Genomic DNA, 14,331 nt, shown 5'->3' with positions numbered 1-14,331 from the left:
CAACAGAATCAACTACGCTCCATATTGCCACAGTTGGCGTCTTCAGCCATGGACGTCATGTCGCCTCACCTTCTCCTGACTCTTCTTCATCCACCAGGTCTGCCTTGCACCAGCTAGCCCCTCAGTGCCCAAGCGCTCATAGACTGCACTCAGGCACTACAGTCTGTCTCCGTTCCAGTTCCAGCAGAGATGGGTCTATCTCCACAGGCTGCTCCATGCACTACCACTGCTATTGACAGTCCTGGGATTGTCAACATAGACATGCAGCCTACCTCGGACTCAGCCCCACAAGGGGCCCTCACACCCCCCGTACCAATAATTGCCCTGCCACCAACTTATCACAGTTGGCACTGAAGGGGCCGCTTCTGCCACTGTGTCCTATGTGCCACCTTTGGGATGGGGGGAGAGGGTGATGTAACCGACTCGGACAGTGAGATGTAGTTATCAGAACTGTCTGAAATCAATCCATACTTGATGCCTGCCGCCTGCATTGCCAATGCTGCTGTGAGCGGTTGCCACAAGATGAACACTGGAAAGAAGCCTTGAGGCAACTGTTGCATCACCTGGCAGGATCCAGTGGCTGACCTGCTTGGCATAAGCGGGCGCTCTGCCAGGAATGCCAGTTTCCACTGTTGCTATGTAAGATATGCATTTTATGCCAGTCGTCTTGTGGTGACAACTACTGCCTCATAACCGGACTACCTGTACTCTTGGACTGTGTGATTCTGTACTTCTTACTCACCATGTGTCTATCGAGTGAATACAGAATAAAGAGTGTTTGCAAGTGTAAACCTTAACACAGCCATAACAATTTCATCTCCTTCATCTAGATACCAGATGGATAATTTATTTTTGAATATAATGAATATGAAATCTACAAGACCTGTATGTGGGGGTACATTGAGGAAATTGGAGAACTGTTACACTGTGAGAAGCAAATATTATAAGTTTGTCATTACCTTTAGTTTGGCTTCGTTCAGATGAGAGGACTGATGATACAGAATAAATTTTGTCTTAAGGAAAAATAAAGTCATATAAGAATAAATAATATCACACTAGATACATTTAACGTTAGAAAATCAGTTCTTGGGAAATGCTTACCGGACATCATTTACATTCTCTTTTATAACAGCACCTACAAAAACAAAACAAATTTCATGGACATAACATACGAGTTCTATTTGCCATAACCTAGTATGTTTGAATAATACTCTACAGGACTGTTCCCTGACAGATGCTGAAAAAAGTGTCGCAGAAGAAAGCACTATGTGCAGCACATAATTTTAAACTTATATAATTATATAAGGTCAAAAAATCAACTGAAATTTCTATCATTAACCCACACAAAACCTGGATAAATTCTGTCATGTGATGCATGTGATTAAAGCTGTTATTTGTAACTTTAAATATAAAATTAAAAAGAAGGTTTTAAGTGTAACCCAAACACATGACAAAATGAATCATTCATTGTATGGCATTTTTATTGAGTATTAACAGCCTTCCAAGAGTGAAGATGAAGGTTTGACAGGAAACACAAACCAATTATCCCGATTTTTCAAGTTTAAGAAACTGCTACAGTACTTCCTCACATGGAATAGGTAATGTGTCGGGTATGTTATATGAAATATTGCAACACAGTACCAAATTACCAAAGCCTGCCTTCTTTGGAATTAGAATTATTACATTCTTCTTGAGGTCTGTGGGTATTTTACCTGTCCCATCTATCTTGTATACCAGGTCGTTCAAATGGCTCTGAGCACTATGGGACTTAACTTCTGAGGTCATCAGTCCCCTAGAACTTAGAACTACTTAAACCTAACTAACCTAAGGACATCACACACAGCCACACCTGAGGCAGGATTTGAACCTGCGACCATAGCGGTCACGCGGTTCCAGACTGTAGCGCCTAGAACTGCTCGGCCACTCCGGCCGGCCTATACCAGGTGGAATCATTTCCCAAGGGCCTCAATAGTTACGAGCATATGTTGTCTATTCCGGGGACCACATTTCCTCTTAGATCTTTCGGAGCTCTGTCAAATTCTTCTTGTAGTATCACATCTCCCATCTCATCTTCATCTACTTCCTGTTCTCTTTTCTTTCTCTTGTTCTCAAGACTTGTTTTCCTTATATAGACCCTCTATATATTCCATCCACCTTTCCCTTATTTGCTTGGACTGGCTTGCCTCCTGAGCTCAAAATTCATAAACCTGCTTTTCTTTTCTCCAAAGGTCTCTCTTAATTTTTCCATAAGTAACATCAATTTTTCCTTTAGTCAAGTATGTTTCTGCAGCCTTATATTTGTCCTCTAGCCATTCTTGTTTAGTCATTTTGCATTTCCTGTCAATCTGATTTTTTAGATGCCTGCACTTCCTCCTTTTGCCCAATTCATTTGTTGCATTTTTATATTTTCTCCTTTTGTCAGTTAAATTCAATATCTCCCAAGTTATCCAAGAATTTCTACTAGGCCTTGTCTTTTTACCAATGTAATCCTGTGCTGCCTTCAGTATTTGATCTCTCAAAGCTACCCATCTGTTTTCCACTATATTCCTTTCCCCTATTTCAGTACAATAATGTTAAATGCTCCCTCTGACACTTTCAACAGGCTCCGATTCCTTAAATTTATCCAGGCCTCATCTTCTTCATTTTCTACCTTTTTTATATTTCTTCAGATTTAGTCTGCAGTTCACGACCAATAAACTATAGTCACAGACTCTAGCTGCTCCTGGAAATGTCTTACAGTTTAAAATCTCATTTCGAAATCTCTCTCTCTTACCATCATAAAAATCACTCTGAAACCTTTCTGTGTTTCCAACTCTCTTCCACATATACAATCCGCTTATATCATTCTTAAACCAAGTGTTGACAATGATAAATTATTCTCTGTGCAAAATTCTACCAGATAGTTTCCTTTTTAATTCCTTTACCCTAGTCCCTATTTTCCAACTATTTTTCTTTCTCTTCCTTTTCTACTATCTAATCACCCACCACAATTGAATTTTCTCCTCCTTTAATTTTACCTCATCATACATTCCTTCAGTATCTTTATCATCCATGGAACTTGTTGGCATAGAAAGTTGCACTACTGAGTCACCTGTTGGCTTCATGTCTATCCGGGCTACAACAACACATTCACTATGCTGCTCATAGTAGAGTATCCATGTTACTATTATCTTACTCTTTATTAGTCCTACTACTGCATTACCCCTCTCTAATTTTGTTGCTAAGCCTGGACTGACCTGACCAAAAATCCTGTTCTTCCTGCCATCACACTTCACTAATTTCCACCGTATGTGACTTCCATCTACCCATTTCTCTTTTTAAATTCTCTGACATGTGGTTAAGGAACCTAACATTCAACACTCCAGTACATAGATAGCCAGTGTTGTTTTTGCTAATGACGACATCCTCCTGAGTCATCCCCACATGAATATCCGAATAGGGTTCTATTTTACCATCCGAATATTTCGCCAAACAGGATGCCATCATCATTAAACCATATCTTAGTGCTGCATACCCATGGGGGGAAAAAAAGAAATAGCTGTAATTTGCCCTTGTTTTCAGCCATTGGCAGTACTAGTGCAGCATTGGTCATGTCAGCTAAAGTTACAATGTCAGATCAGTGAATCATCCAGACCCAAGGTGATAGCTAGAAGCTACATAAGAACTATGCATGTTAGCAGCGCTGGTTTAAGGACCAAGTGACCCAAGCCGCTGCATAGGGTGTCAAGCTGAAATGGGTGCCAGAGGCACCTCAACTGTAAGATATCTACAAAGGACATATCGCAATTAGTGGCAGCCACTTGGGTACTAAGCTTCGAAGCTAAGGGCACACAGGTACAAGATTTGAACATAATGGGTATCACAATTAGTAGCAAAAACTGACATGATTGAAAGCATAGAAGCAAAAGGTGGGAGGGTGCAGGAACCAAACAGCAAGTCACTTGTGTGGAAAAATGTTCTTGAACAGGTCCTACATGTTAGCCAGAAATCGCTGAAAAATTCAAGTCACGGGCTGAGGCAAGAGCCTGAAGTAGTTCCCAGTCAGTGAAGGGTTCATATATAGTATTTAGCTTGGTAGGGAGTGAAACATAAAGAATATTTCTTCCACTTGTAGCTTCTGCAGTAAAAAGATAGCCAGATAGTAAGGCGACACTGATGCTGTCACAAAGTGGGCTGCAAGGTATTCTGTGAGAACTGATGAATCGCTAGAGAGACCACCCTGTAGGGCAAGACCTGGAACAGCCATTCAATGCTGGCGAGCTTCAACTATGGAGGATGTTGTTTGAATCATTGCAGGGTTCATCAGTAGTCCTGAATTGCTATTGCAATGCCTTTGGTCCCCCACTCCACCTGCCGACGGTAGGGGCTGGGGGGACACTTTTAGAAAGGGAAGCAGCATGTCCAGCGGTGTGGTTGATCACTCCAAGACACCTTGCACAACCTCATCAATACAATCTGACAGACAGGCAGTGGATATAACACCAGAGGCATATAAAGGCTGGTTGGCTATGCGAAGTGCCCAATGTAATAGTCGGTCTGTCAGCCAGTGGCAAGGAAATGACAGATCACCGAAAGTGGTCATTGTCACAAAGGTTGTCCTGCAGTCACCAAAGAAGAAAAGTCACAACATTAAGAAAAGAAATCATTAGATCGATAGCTAAAATGGTGTCACGAGCAGCACTGAAGTGGGTAGGAGAACCATCACTGAGGAGGCACAGACCATGGTCTGTAAGAAGCTGGTCAATTTGAAGGCCCTACCAGATGAAGTGGCCCACAGGGAGTCATGTGCATTGTTGTATTAATGCAGTCAGTTCAACATATGAAAGCAGCCTACCTGGAGGTAGGTAAACATTGGAAATGGTAATTGCTGAGGTTGTTTGTACTTGCACCACTATTGCCTCCAGCGAGATACAAAGGGGTAGCCATTCACCAACAACATCTGAATAAGTCAAAGTACAGACCCCTCCAGATGACCTCTTGGTACCAACATGGTTCTGACAGAACACACAATAACCACAGGGCATAGGAGAATGGTCACCAGGGAAATATGTTTCTTGAAGAGAAGAGGAAATAAAGTGTTGCAGTTCTGGCAGGTGACAGTAGTACCCATAAAAACTCCACTGACTGATCATGTGACTGGTGGCCAGGTTACACATGAAGCGGCCAGGAGGGCCAGTCATGCTGCAGTGTCACTGCCTGTCACCAGTGGGATGGAATTACATCCATAAGCCCCGGCTCAGAATTGGACTGTGGGGGGAGGGGATTTGGCATCTCCAGAGGGACCAAAGGAGCCTTATCCTGATTCTTATTTTTCTTTTCCTCTGTAACCTTTGGTGGGCAAGCTTCATTCAAGGGACTATCCACATTGAGAACAGGGACAGAGAAAGAGTGAACAGCCCTGGGATCCACAGTATCCTTGTTTGGCGTCAGGGCTCAGGTCAGGGGGTTGCTGAGGAGAGGGATCCCATGAGGGAGTCCTGTCACTGGTAAATGCCCAAGAACAAGAATACTTCTCTGCCAAGTGTGGAAGTGGTTCCTAAAGAAGGTAATGTGGCAACCATGGGAAAGAAGAGTGGCGGGAGATCTGGTTTGGTGAAGGCTGAGATGGGGTATAGTCATAGTATTAGTATAACTGATCATCATAGCCGCAGTATGTAGACAGGCATATTTTTTCTGTGCCTCAGTATATGACAGATGGTCAATATATTTGTATTCTGGGATCTTCTATTCTTTCTTGAAAACTGGGCAAACTAGCAAACTTAAAAGGTGATTTTCTGTGCAGCTGACACACAAAGGTGAATGTTCACAGAGACTATCTTTGTGGAGTGATTGGCCACAGTTGCCACATTATGGGTCTGCTGTACAACAGGATTATGTATACCAGACGATAACCATCTGAAGCATCCCACAGGTGGTGGGCCAAACAGTTACACATCACACCTGTACATCATGATCTTAACCTTCTCTTGTAGGGCATTCCCTTCAAAGGCTTGAAGGCATCTGTATTTGTAAGATTATCCTTGAGTCCTTTTTTTAACATGTCTGGTAAGATGTACACCTCGACACTGGACATTAGTCCAGTGTTTCTCATCTGTCTGGATTGTAAAATCTCTGTGGAAAATGATTCCTTGGACCATGTTCAATGTTTTGTATGCAGCAGTGGCCACACATGCCACCTATACGATCACATGCCTGAAGAGCTGTAGATTAGGCAGCAGAGGAAGTTTTAATTAATAACGAACTATTCCACATTTTCCCCAGAGACTCAACTTCCCCAAATTTGTCTTGCATTTCTGACAAAAAATAATTCTTTCATTGCAGTAAAAGTACCCCATCAGTCTGTATACAGGCAAAACATCATGAGGTCATATCTCTCTGCATTATAATAATCTTTCCCACCTGAAGAGACTGCTGGGGCCTTCGGGCCACGAGCATAAGAAAGTTTAGTTTCCTTCATGTGTGAATCTTCTGTCTTGGTACCACCCACCCCAACTGGGGGCTCACCTCATATGTGTCACACAGCCACAGCAATGGCCACCTGGCCAATAGACTGTTGCCCAGAGTCCCCATGCCACAGCCATGATGGACACAAACTCCTTGGTTTGCATCAGGAGTTCCCAGCTAAGGCATCAACAGTGTGATCCCTCCATGGTCAGGTAGCTACCACCATGCAGGTACTTGACAACTCCCCAAAACAGAATGTCTCTCCCCACAACAGAATGGCTACCATGCTGGGTTTTGGGTGCAGTACCTTTGCAAGAAAGGAAGGGTTCAAAGAGAGAATGACACAACAGGTGGAATATATGCTGTGCTGAGCAACCTTGCCTGCATAATTTGCACCACACTTCTGTAAAATTTGGAAAAGAATTAGCAAGTCAAACCCAGAAAGGGGACCATATAGGTAAGAATGAAAAGTTATAGAATGTGATAAGGGAACAAAACGAGTATTCTATCCAAAATCACAAGCCAGATTCTACCACAATTGGTACCAAGAAGACCATCCAATGGAAAGGCAGAGAGGAAAGAAGAATATAGAAGGACACCCTTGCAGCACAGAAAGGGAAGTAGGTCTGTAGGGGCGGGGCCTCGTGGGGCCAAGCAAGCACTCACAAAAGAGATGTGAGCCCCATGAGGAGACAGAAAGCTCAACAACAAATTTAAAATTCACAGATGAAAGTTTCCCAGTGGGAAAGGAAGGAATGGAGATTAATAAGAGTTTAATGTCCCATTGGCAGTGCAGTCATTAGAGATGCAGCACAGGCTCAGATTATGAAATGATGGGGAAAGAGATCAGCCATTTCCTTATCAAAGAAACCATCCCCGCATTTGCCTGGAATGACTTAGGGAAATCACAGAAAACCTAAATCTGGATGGTTGGACAGGGTTTTGAGCCATCAGCTTCCCAAATGCGAGTTCAGTGAGCTAGCCACTGTGCCACTTCGCTCGGTGTTTCCCAGTTGGGATCTGTGGACAGGTAGATTGAATCCATTGGCATTGATTTGTAATGTGATGATGACGTGGCATGTTATGTCCTATATGTATAAGCAGACACAGAAGAGAATACTGACAACATTTATTTTGCTTCTACATTATATTTTGGAATGTAGGTAATGGTGACAGACTACTCTCAAGTGCAGCCCAAAATCTAAGTTATGTTGGAAAGTAAACGTTTGGGGGTGAATTGGCAAAGATGACTAATATGAATACAGAATTCTAATTGCGGTGACATGTTGATCTGTAGCAGAGCCTGATGTTAAGGTTAGGTTGAAAGATGACAGTTTGCTTGCAGGCTGGCAAATCCAACAAATGCAGTCTCATGACAATAATAATAATATTTTTTTTTGTGCTACATATTTTACATAAACTGGATTTTGATGAGTGGTTTATGGCTCATATTTTGATGATATCATGGGTCACAGGAGGCAAGTGACAGTGGCAGAATTGCTTACAGAATACTGACACCATGAGAAACATATTTTACATCATCAACTCAGAACCACAGACATCCAGATTGTAAGACATCTAGGTTCTGATCAAAACAAAAGATTTCTGATTCAAAATTTCAGCTTTATTTTCAACTTTTGCATATTTCTAAACTACTCCTTTTTCCATATTAGCTTTACATGAAAATGATAGTTGAAAAAAAAACATTGATACTTAGCTTTTCAATCCCTGTGATTAACTGTGAACAACTATCTTGTTTTTCTGTTTCTGTATGAGATTGTTTCTTTAGGATTTTTCTGTATTTTATGATTCATGCACTTATAAAAACCAACATTCTGAGCTGGATAGAAAAGAAGAGTGGCGATGAAAATGTAAAAGAAGAGAATTTGTAGTTTGAGCTGGAAATTGTGTTTCTGGTGCAGGGCATTTAAAGCTAATTCCTTAACACAGTGGCTTCAGTATATTTAAATGGTGCTTCTATGTACATTCTTTAGTAAAGCATATCTGTATGATTTTTATATACTTGGCAATGTCTTCAAGATTTGGGTTTTGTTGATGCTTATTATGAGTGCTTATCTGTATGTTTACAGTCATTTTAAGAATAAAAGAAATATTTTTTCTGTGTTTTACTGTATCAATGGTGAACCTCTAAACAAGTAACAGTTTTTTAACTGTGTAAACATGATTTATCTAATTTCATTATACAGTATATGCCATGAACAAAATAAACAAACAAATCTGACTGTAACCTAAAAAATATATCTTTCTCTGACTCAAGTAATCACAGGCATTCCTGTATTGCTGCTTGTTAGCTAGTAATCTACCCTGTCTCTCTTGGTTAGTACTTCGCCATTTCTCAACTGTGGCAAAAGATATAGCATAGATATGCAACATTGTTGTTATCAACACCAACCAACTCAGCTCTTTCAATACACAACTGACTGCAGTGTTTACTAAAGGCCAGTTATAGCACTGTCATACATTCACAAAACTCACTCTATGTATATTGTTGCTACACCTATTCCAGCCAGTTAATCTTAAAAGCTGTAATCCAAATCATACAAAAGATTCCCAGGTTCTTTGTGACCTGTCTAACTTTGATACTAGCTTTCACAGCATTTGTGACCTCATATTCTCCAAACAACTTATCTTGCATCAGCCGTCTTACACCCCACCCATAACTGCTCACCTAGTGCAAGACTCTCTTATTACCTTATCTTGCTTCCAAAGCATCAGTGTCATTCCTATAAATCTGCTGCATCCTACATTGCTATCAAGGTGGCTGATATTAATTCCCTTCTACTTCATGTAACAGGAGAAGCTTTTTCCTAACAGAAGTTTCAAATGTGAATTTTGCATTTTTCTAACAGTTTTTACTTGCTGCCCTTTGTCAGTTTACACCATATCTTTTCCAATCAACCTATCTAATTCAAAATATTCAATTTCTAATTCTGCCTTAAGGATATAAAGATTTCTTCCCTGTCTCACAATAATCCTGTCACACCTCCATAACCTCCTGATCCGTGGGAGAACCTTACCAAACACTCTACTAGCCTCGCCCCTCTAGTCACCAGAGTGAAAAGTGACTCACAGTCTTAGTGTATTATTGCCAAACTGAATCATTTATGGTAACATCCACATTTACCACACAAGATGCTAATTTTACAGTAAGGGAAAATGGTAATGGCCCGTTAAACTGCCCAACAGCTAGCAATGCTTATTGATAAGTGCTGCCATTTAAGTTATGATATATTTTTAAAGTTACCTGTCAACATTTGCAACTCACATTTTTATTATTATAACTGAACTAATTGTAAAAAGGTAGGAAATTCAGGGGAGGACATCTGGATAAATTTAAAGAACCAAAGGTTCTTGAGAGTTTCAGAGAGTGCATGAGGCAATGTCTGACTGAAGCAGGGAAAAAGAATATAACAGAAGACAAATAAGAATCTTTTAGAGTTGAAGGAATGAAGACAGCAGCAGGTCACACAGGTAAAGAGAGAAGCCTAGTAGAAATTTCTGCATACTACAGGAGATACTGAATTTAATTGGCAAGCAGATGAAAGGAAATACAGGTGTCTAAAATATGAGCTTGACAAAAAAATACAAAATGGTTAAGCAGGAGCGGGTATAAGACAAATGCAAGGTTGTAGAAACATGAATTACTGGGGGAAAGACAGTTGGTGCCTATAGGAAAATTAAAGAGACCATGGGAGAAAAGAGAAGCAGGTATACAGCTACCTTACATGGCAGGCCAATACCAAGCAAAGAAGGGAAAACTGAAAGGTGGAAATAAGTGAAGATGAAATGGGAAATACAATACTGTGGAGCACTGAAATATGTGGAGCGGACAACATTCGCTCAGAGTTACTAAGATGCTTGGGAGAGCCAGCCGTGACAAAACTATTCCACCTGGTGTGCAAAAGACATGAGGCAGCAGAAGTACCACATCTTCAAGAAAACTGTGATAATTCCAATTCCCAAGAAGGCAGGTGCTGACAGGTGTGTATGCCATTGAACCCTCAGTTTAATAAATGCAAGATCCAAAATGTTGACAAAAATTACTTATTGAAGAATTGAAAATCTGTTAAAGGTTAACTTTGGGGATGATCAGTTTGGATTCCAGAGAAATGTAGGAACATGTGAGGCAAAACTGCCCCTGCAGCTTGGCTTACCGCGTAGGCAGAAGAAAGGCAAGCCTACATTTATTGCACTCGTAGATTTAGAGGAAGTTTTTGATAAGGTAGCAGAGATGAAATACAGGCACCAAAAGGTGATCTACATAAATGAGGCTGCAGTTATAAGAGATGAAGGGCATGAAAGGGAAGCTGACCTGTAGTGTATCCCCAATGTTGTTCAATCTGTACATTGAGAAAGCTGTGAAGGAAACCAAGGAGAAATTTGGAAAAGGAATTTAAAAAGTTCAGGGATTAAAAATAAAAACTGACATTTGCTGATGACATAGCAATTGTCGGATGGCTAAGGACTTAGTTGAGTGGAAAGGACAGTGCGTTGAAAATAAATTATACGATGAACATCAACAATTATTAAAACAAGCTAATGGAATGTAGTCGAAGTATATGCAGCAGTGCTGAAGAAATCGGAATAGGAAATGAGACACTAACAGTAATAGATGAGTTTAGCTGTTTGAGCAGCAAACTAACTGAGGCTGGCTGAAGTAGTGAAGATATAAAATGCGGACTGGCAACAGCAAGAAAAGCATATCTAAAAAATAGGAATTTGTTAAAATATAATATAAATTTAGATGTTAGAATGTCTTTTCTGGAGGCGTTCCTGTAGAGTAGAGAGTAATATAATATAGATGTGAAGCCCCAACAATAAGCAGTTCAAAGAAGAAGAAAATAGAAACTTTTGAAATGTGGTGCTATAGAACAATAGCAAAGACTAGACGGGTATGTCTAATAACTAATGATGGGGTGCTTAATCTAAATCTAATCAGGGTAAGAAAGAAGTTTATGGTACAACTTGATTAAAAGAAGGGATCGGGTTGATAAGAGAGACCCTCAGTAATCAAGTAATAATTCAATGATGGAGGTGTGGGGAGTAAAAATTTTACAGGAGACCAAGGCTTGAATACAGTAAGTAGGTTCCAATTGAGGTTGGTTGTGATAGTTACCCAGAAGTCAAGGGGCTTGCACATGATGAGACTACTGAATCAATCCAGTCTTTGAAATGGCGACCTCGATCATGTTTATTATGAATAAATGAATTCCTTGCAGTCTGTTGGTTTAGTCAAAAGCTTTACTTTTTATAAATGTAATCTGCAATCAGGCTGTTCCAACGAAAATGTCTGCTGCAGACAATGCACTAATTTTATGTCTCCAGTGGAGTGTTGAACTATGCGAGGTAAAATTTTTAGAGAAGTGGGGAAAAGGGAAATATGTGGTTGATATAAGAGTAAGATGGATATAAATACACTGCATATAAAAATAGATTCATAAAAGTTTCAAATAATGAAGGAAAATATTTAGATATATTTTGATAACGTCAGTTTATCTTTGAGATGGATAAATCGAATTACATGGGAATTATGAAGGAACATTGTTTAACACCTTTTAAATGCCGAGATAACTAGACACAGATTATGTGATAAATTGGGAAAGAATGATATGGAACCCCCTCCCCTCGATTTGTCCACAGAACAGTTTTGGTATTCACCTTAAGTGATTTAGGTAAATTATACAAAACTTAAATCTGAATGGTCAGCAGGGAAGTTAAGCACTATTCCTGCATTATGAGTCCAATGCCTTAACCATTACCAAACATCATTAAGTTACCCTATAGGCATAAAACTGTACAAAACATTGATGGTGGATTAAAACAATTTCATGAATGGCATCTGGAATCGGGAAGAGCACTACTGCCATGTGGCACACACAAAACTAATGTTACTGCATTTTCAACATTGAATCTACCCGCAATATAACAAAACATCAAAAGCACATTGTTTGAGAATCAGCAACAACTGAATGATAGTTTCCTGGTTTCATTTTATTGCACTAATTAGTGTTCGTGGAAGATAACTTCAATGGTCTTAGTGATGATGCTTTCAACCCCAACACAACCAGTATGTCCGCGTTTGTTTACTGTATGGGCAACTCATTACATATGGGTACTGATAATTACGGTTAAACTGCACGAAATGAAACAGGCTATAATAATTTGGCTTACGCAGTTACAACTGTTACTCTAGCTATATGATTAAGAACAGAAGAAAATCCATAATCTAGAAAATGAACAAATTCATTGATTAGATACGACCTGGTTAGTACCAGATCACACACAGGATTGAACGAAAATCTGTACATCGTTAATGTTAACGATGTACAGATTTCTGCACGTGACGTTTCGATTACTTACAAGGTACTCAAATCCGAACACTTAACAGTACGCAACGCAGAATTACTGGCATGAATTTTCAACTAACGATCGTAGAACTTCATTTGAATTTACAAAGGATACATCTTACTTGTTCAGCTTGAAAAAACTGTTTACGAATAAAACTACGAATCACTTTATTCAGAATTGCAGAACACATTTTGACGATATGCTACTGTACTACAAGAAGCTCAGACGTTTACATAATCTCTTTAGCTCAACGTGACATTCTCATAGAGATAACGAAGCTGTTGTTTTTCGCTCAGGGCGAAGTACAATTTCAAAAAATTGCCACTAACTCTTGTTGATATAGGGAGTTGCCAACTTAATATTCTCGCGGTTTTGTCTTCAAGGCAAATGACAAGAATGGAACCACCTATAATATTTAGGTATTTTAGAGACTGCCAACATAACACAAATTCGGTGGTGGTGGAGGTGGTAGTAGTAGTAGTAGTAACAACAACGAAATGTTACGCTGCTTTACGTCTGCGCAGAAGAGCATTGCGTGTTGACATATTATGGCAGAATTCGGATGGGCGCAAACCTGGAAATTGAAGGTTTGAGCAAAACTGCGTACATCTGTGGGTGCAACTCGCATCGGCATAGACAAATCGTAGTGTATGGGCAGCCAAACACTGCAAATCTGGCGAGCGAGAAGTGTTTCAGTCAGCTGTTTGTTCAGATTCCAGATAGTGTGTTTCGATTTTGCGTACACAGTTAATTCTATAGTTGATATGCTTCAGTGTTTTAGGAAATTCATTGCTGAATTTTTTGAAGTATGTAGGAGTCATCCACGTTTGTGGACAGTTAAGACCAAGGATTACAGCGATCGAGATAATAAGACAGCTGCTTGCAATTATTTAACAGAGACAACAAGAGCAGTTGATCCTATGACATACAGGGGAACTGTAATTATAAAAAAAAAGAAATCTATGTGGACTAAGTCAAAATCATTCATCTGCATGCTCTGGATTTAGAAACATCACTTCCTACGATGACCTGAATACAAGATTGCTAGTAAGGCCAATTCTCACTGCTCGCTGCTCGTCACGTCATGTCACTGGCTTTCTGAAGAACTTGCGGAAATTAAAGAAACCATGCTCATATTGAACCAGATGCATAACCATGGCTGTACCAAAAGGAGCAGAGCAGAGAGAGAACATTTATAGGTCACATCTTAAATGCAAAAAATTCCACAAAGCTAAGCGCCTTCCGGCAAAAAAAGAAGAAGAAGAAAACTAGCATGCTGTGTGTATTTGGTTTAAGGGCGCTCAACGTCGAGGTTATCAGCAAAAAATAGTAGTAGAAAGAGTTGCTAATAAATGTAAGGCAGTATGGCAAACAACAAAACATGGGGACACATCAAAATGCACACAAGCAGCTCTGCTTGGTCTTGAGGAAATAAATGTCTACTTTTTAAACTTGGTTAAAGAAATACGAAACAATACCAAAAAACAAGTTCATCTGCAGTGGACCTGATTGTTGCCC

General features: G+C 40.0%; 1 protein-coding gene across 3 annotated transcripts in view; it reads right to left on the bottom strand.

Annotated features, from left to right (window-relative positions):
• LOC126183754 (glutaryl-CoA dehydrogenase, mitochondrial-like) overlaps window positions 1-13,206 on the bottom strand; it is a 442,519-nt gene extending 429,313 nt beyond the window's left edge. Inside the window, exons 1-2 of one of the 3 annotated variants that reach the window (XM_049925980.1) lie at window positions 12,928-13,206; window positions 960-989 (exon numbers count right to left, since the gene is read on the bottom strand). In XM_049925980.1, the coding sequence (XP_049781937.1) occupies window positions 960-989; window positions 12,928-13,003 (106 nt within the window). In that variant the 5' untranslated portion in view covers window positions 13,004-13,206. Of the gene's footprint in view, window positions 1-959; window positions 1,014-1,101; window positions 1,136-12,927 lie in introns of those variants that run through there. The other 2 variants (XM_049925979.1, XM_049925981.1) reach the window with 2 other exon arrangements.
• Between the last annotated feature and the right edge of the window lie 1,125 nt (window positions 13,207-14,331).

This window comes from Schistocerca cancellata, chromosome 4 (assembly GCF_023864275.1).
Source record: "Schistocerca cancellata isolate TAMUIC-IGC-003103 chromosome 4, iqSchCanc2.1, whole genome shotgun sequence".
Lineage (NCBI taxonomy): Eukaryota > Metazoa > Arthropoda > Insecta > Orthoptera > Acrididae > Schistocerca > Schistocerca cancellata.
The sequence above is the reverse complement of the archived record's forward strand: the minus strand, read 5'-3'. Positions and strand labels throughout refer to the sequence as shown.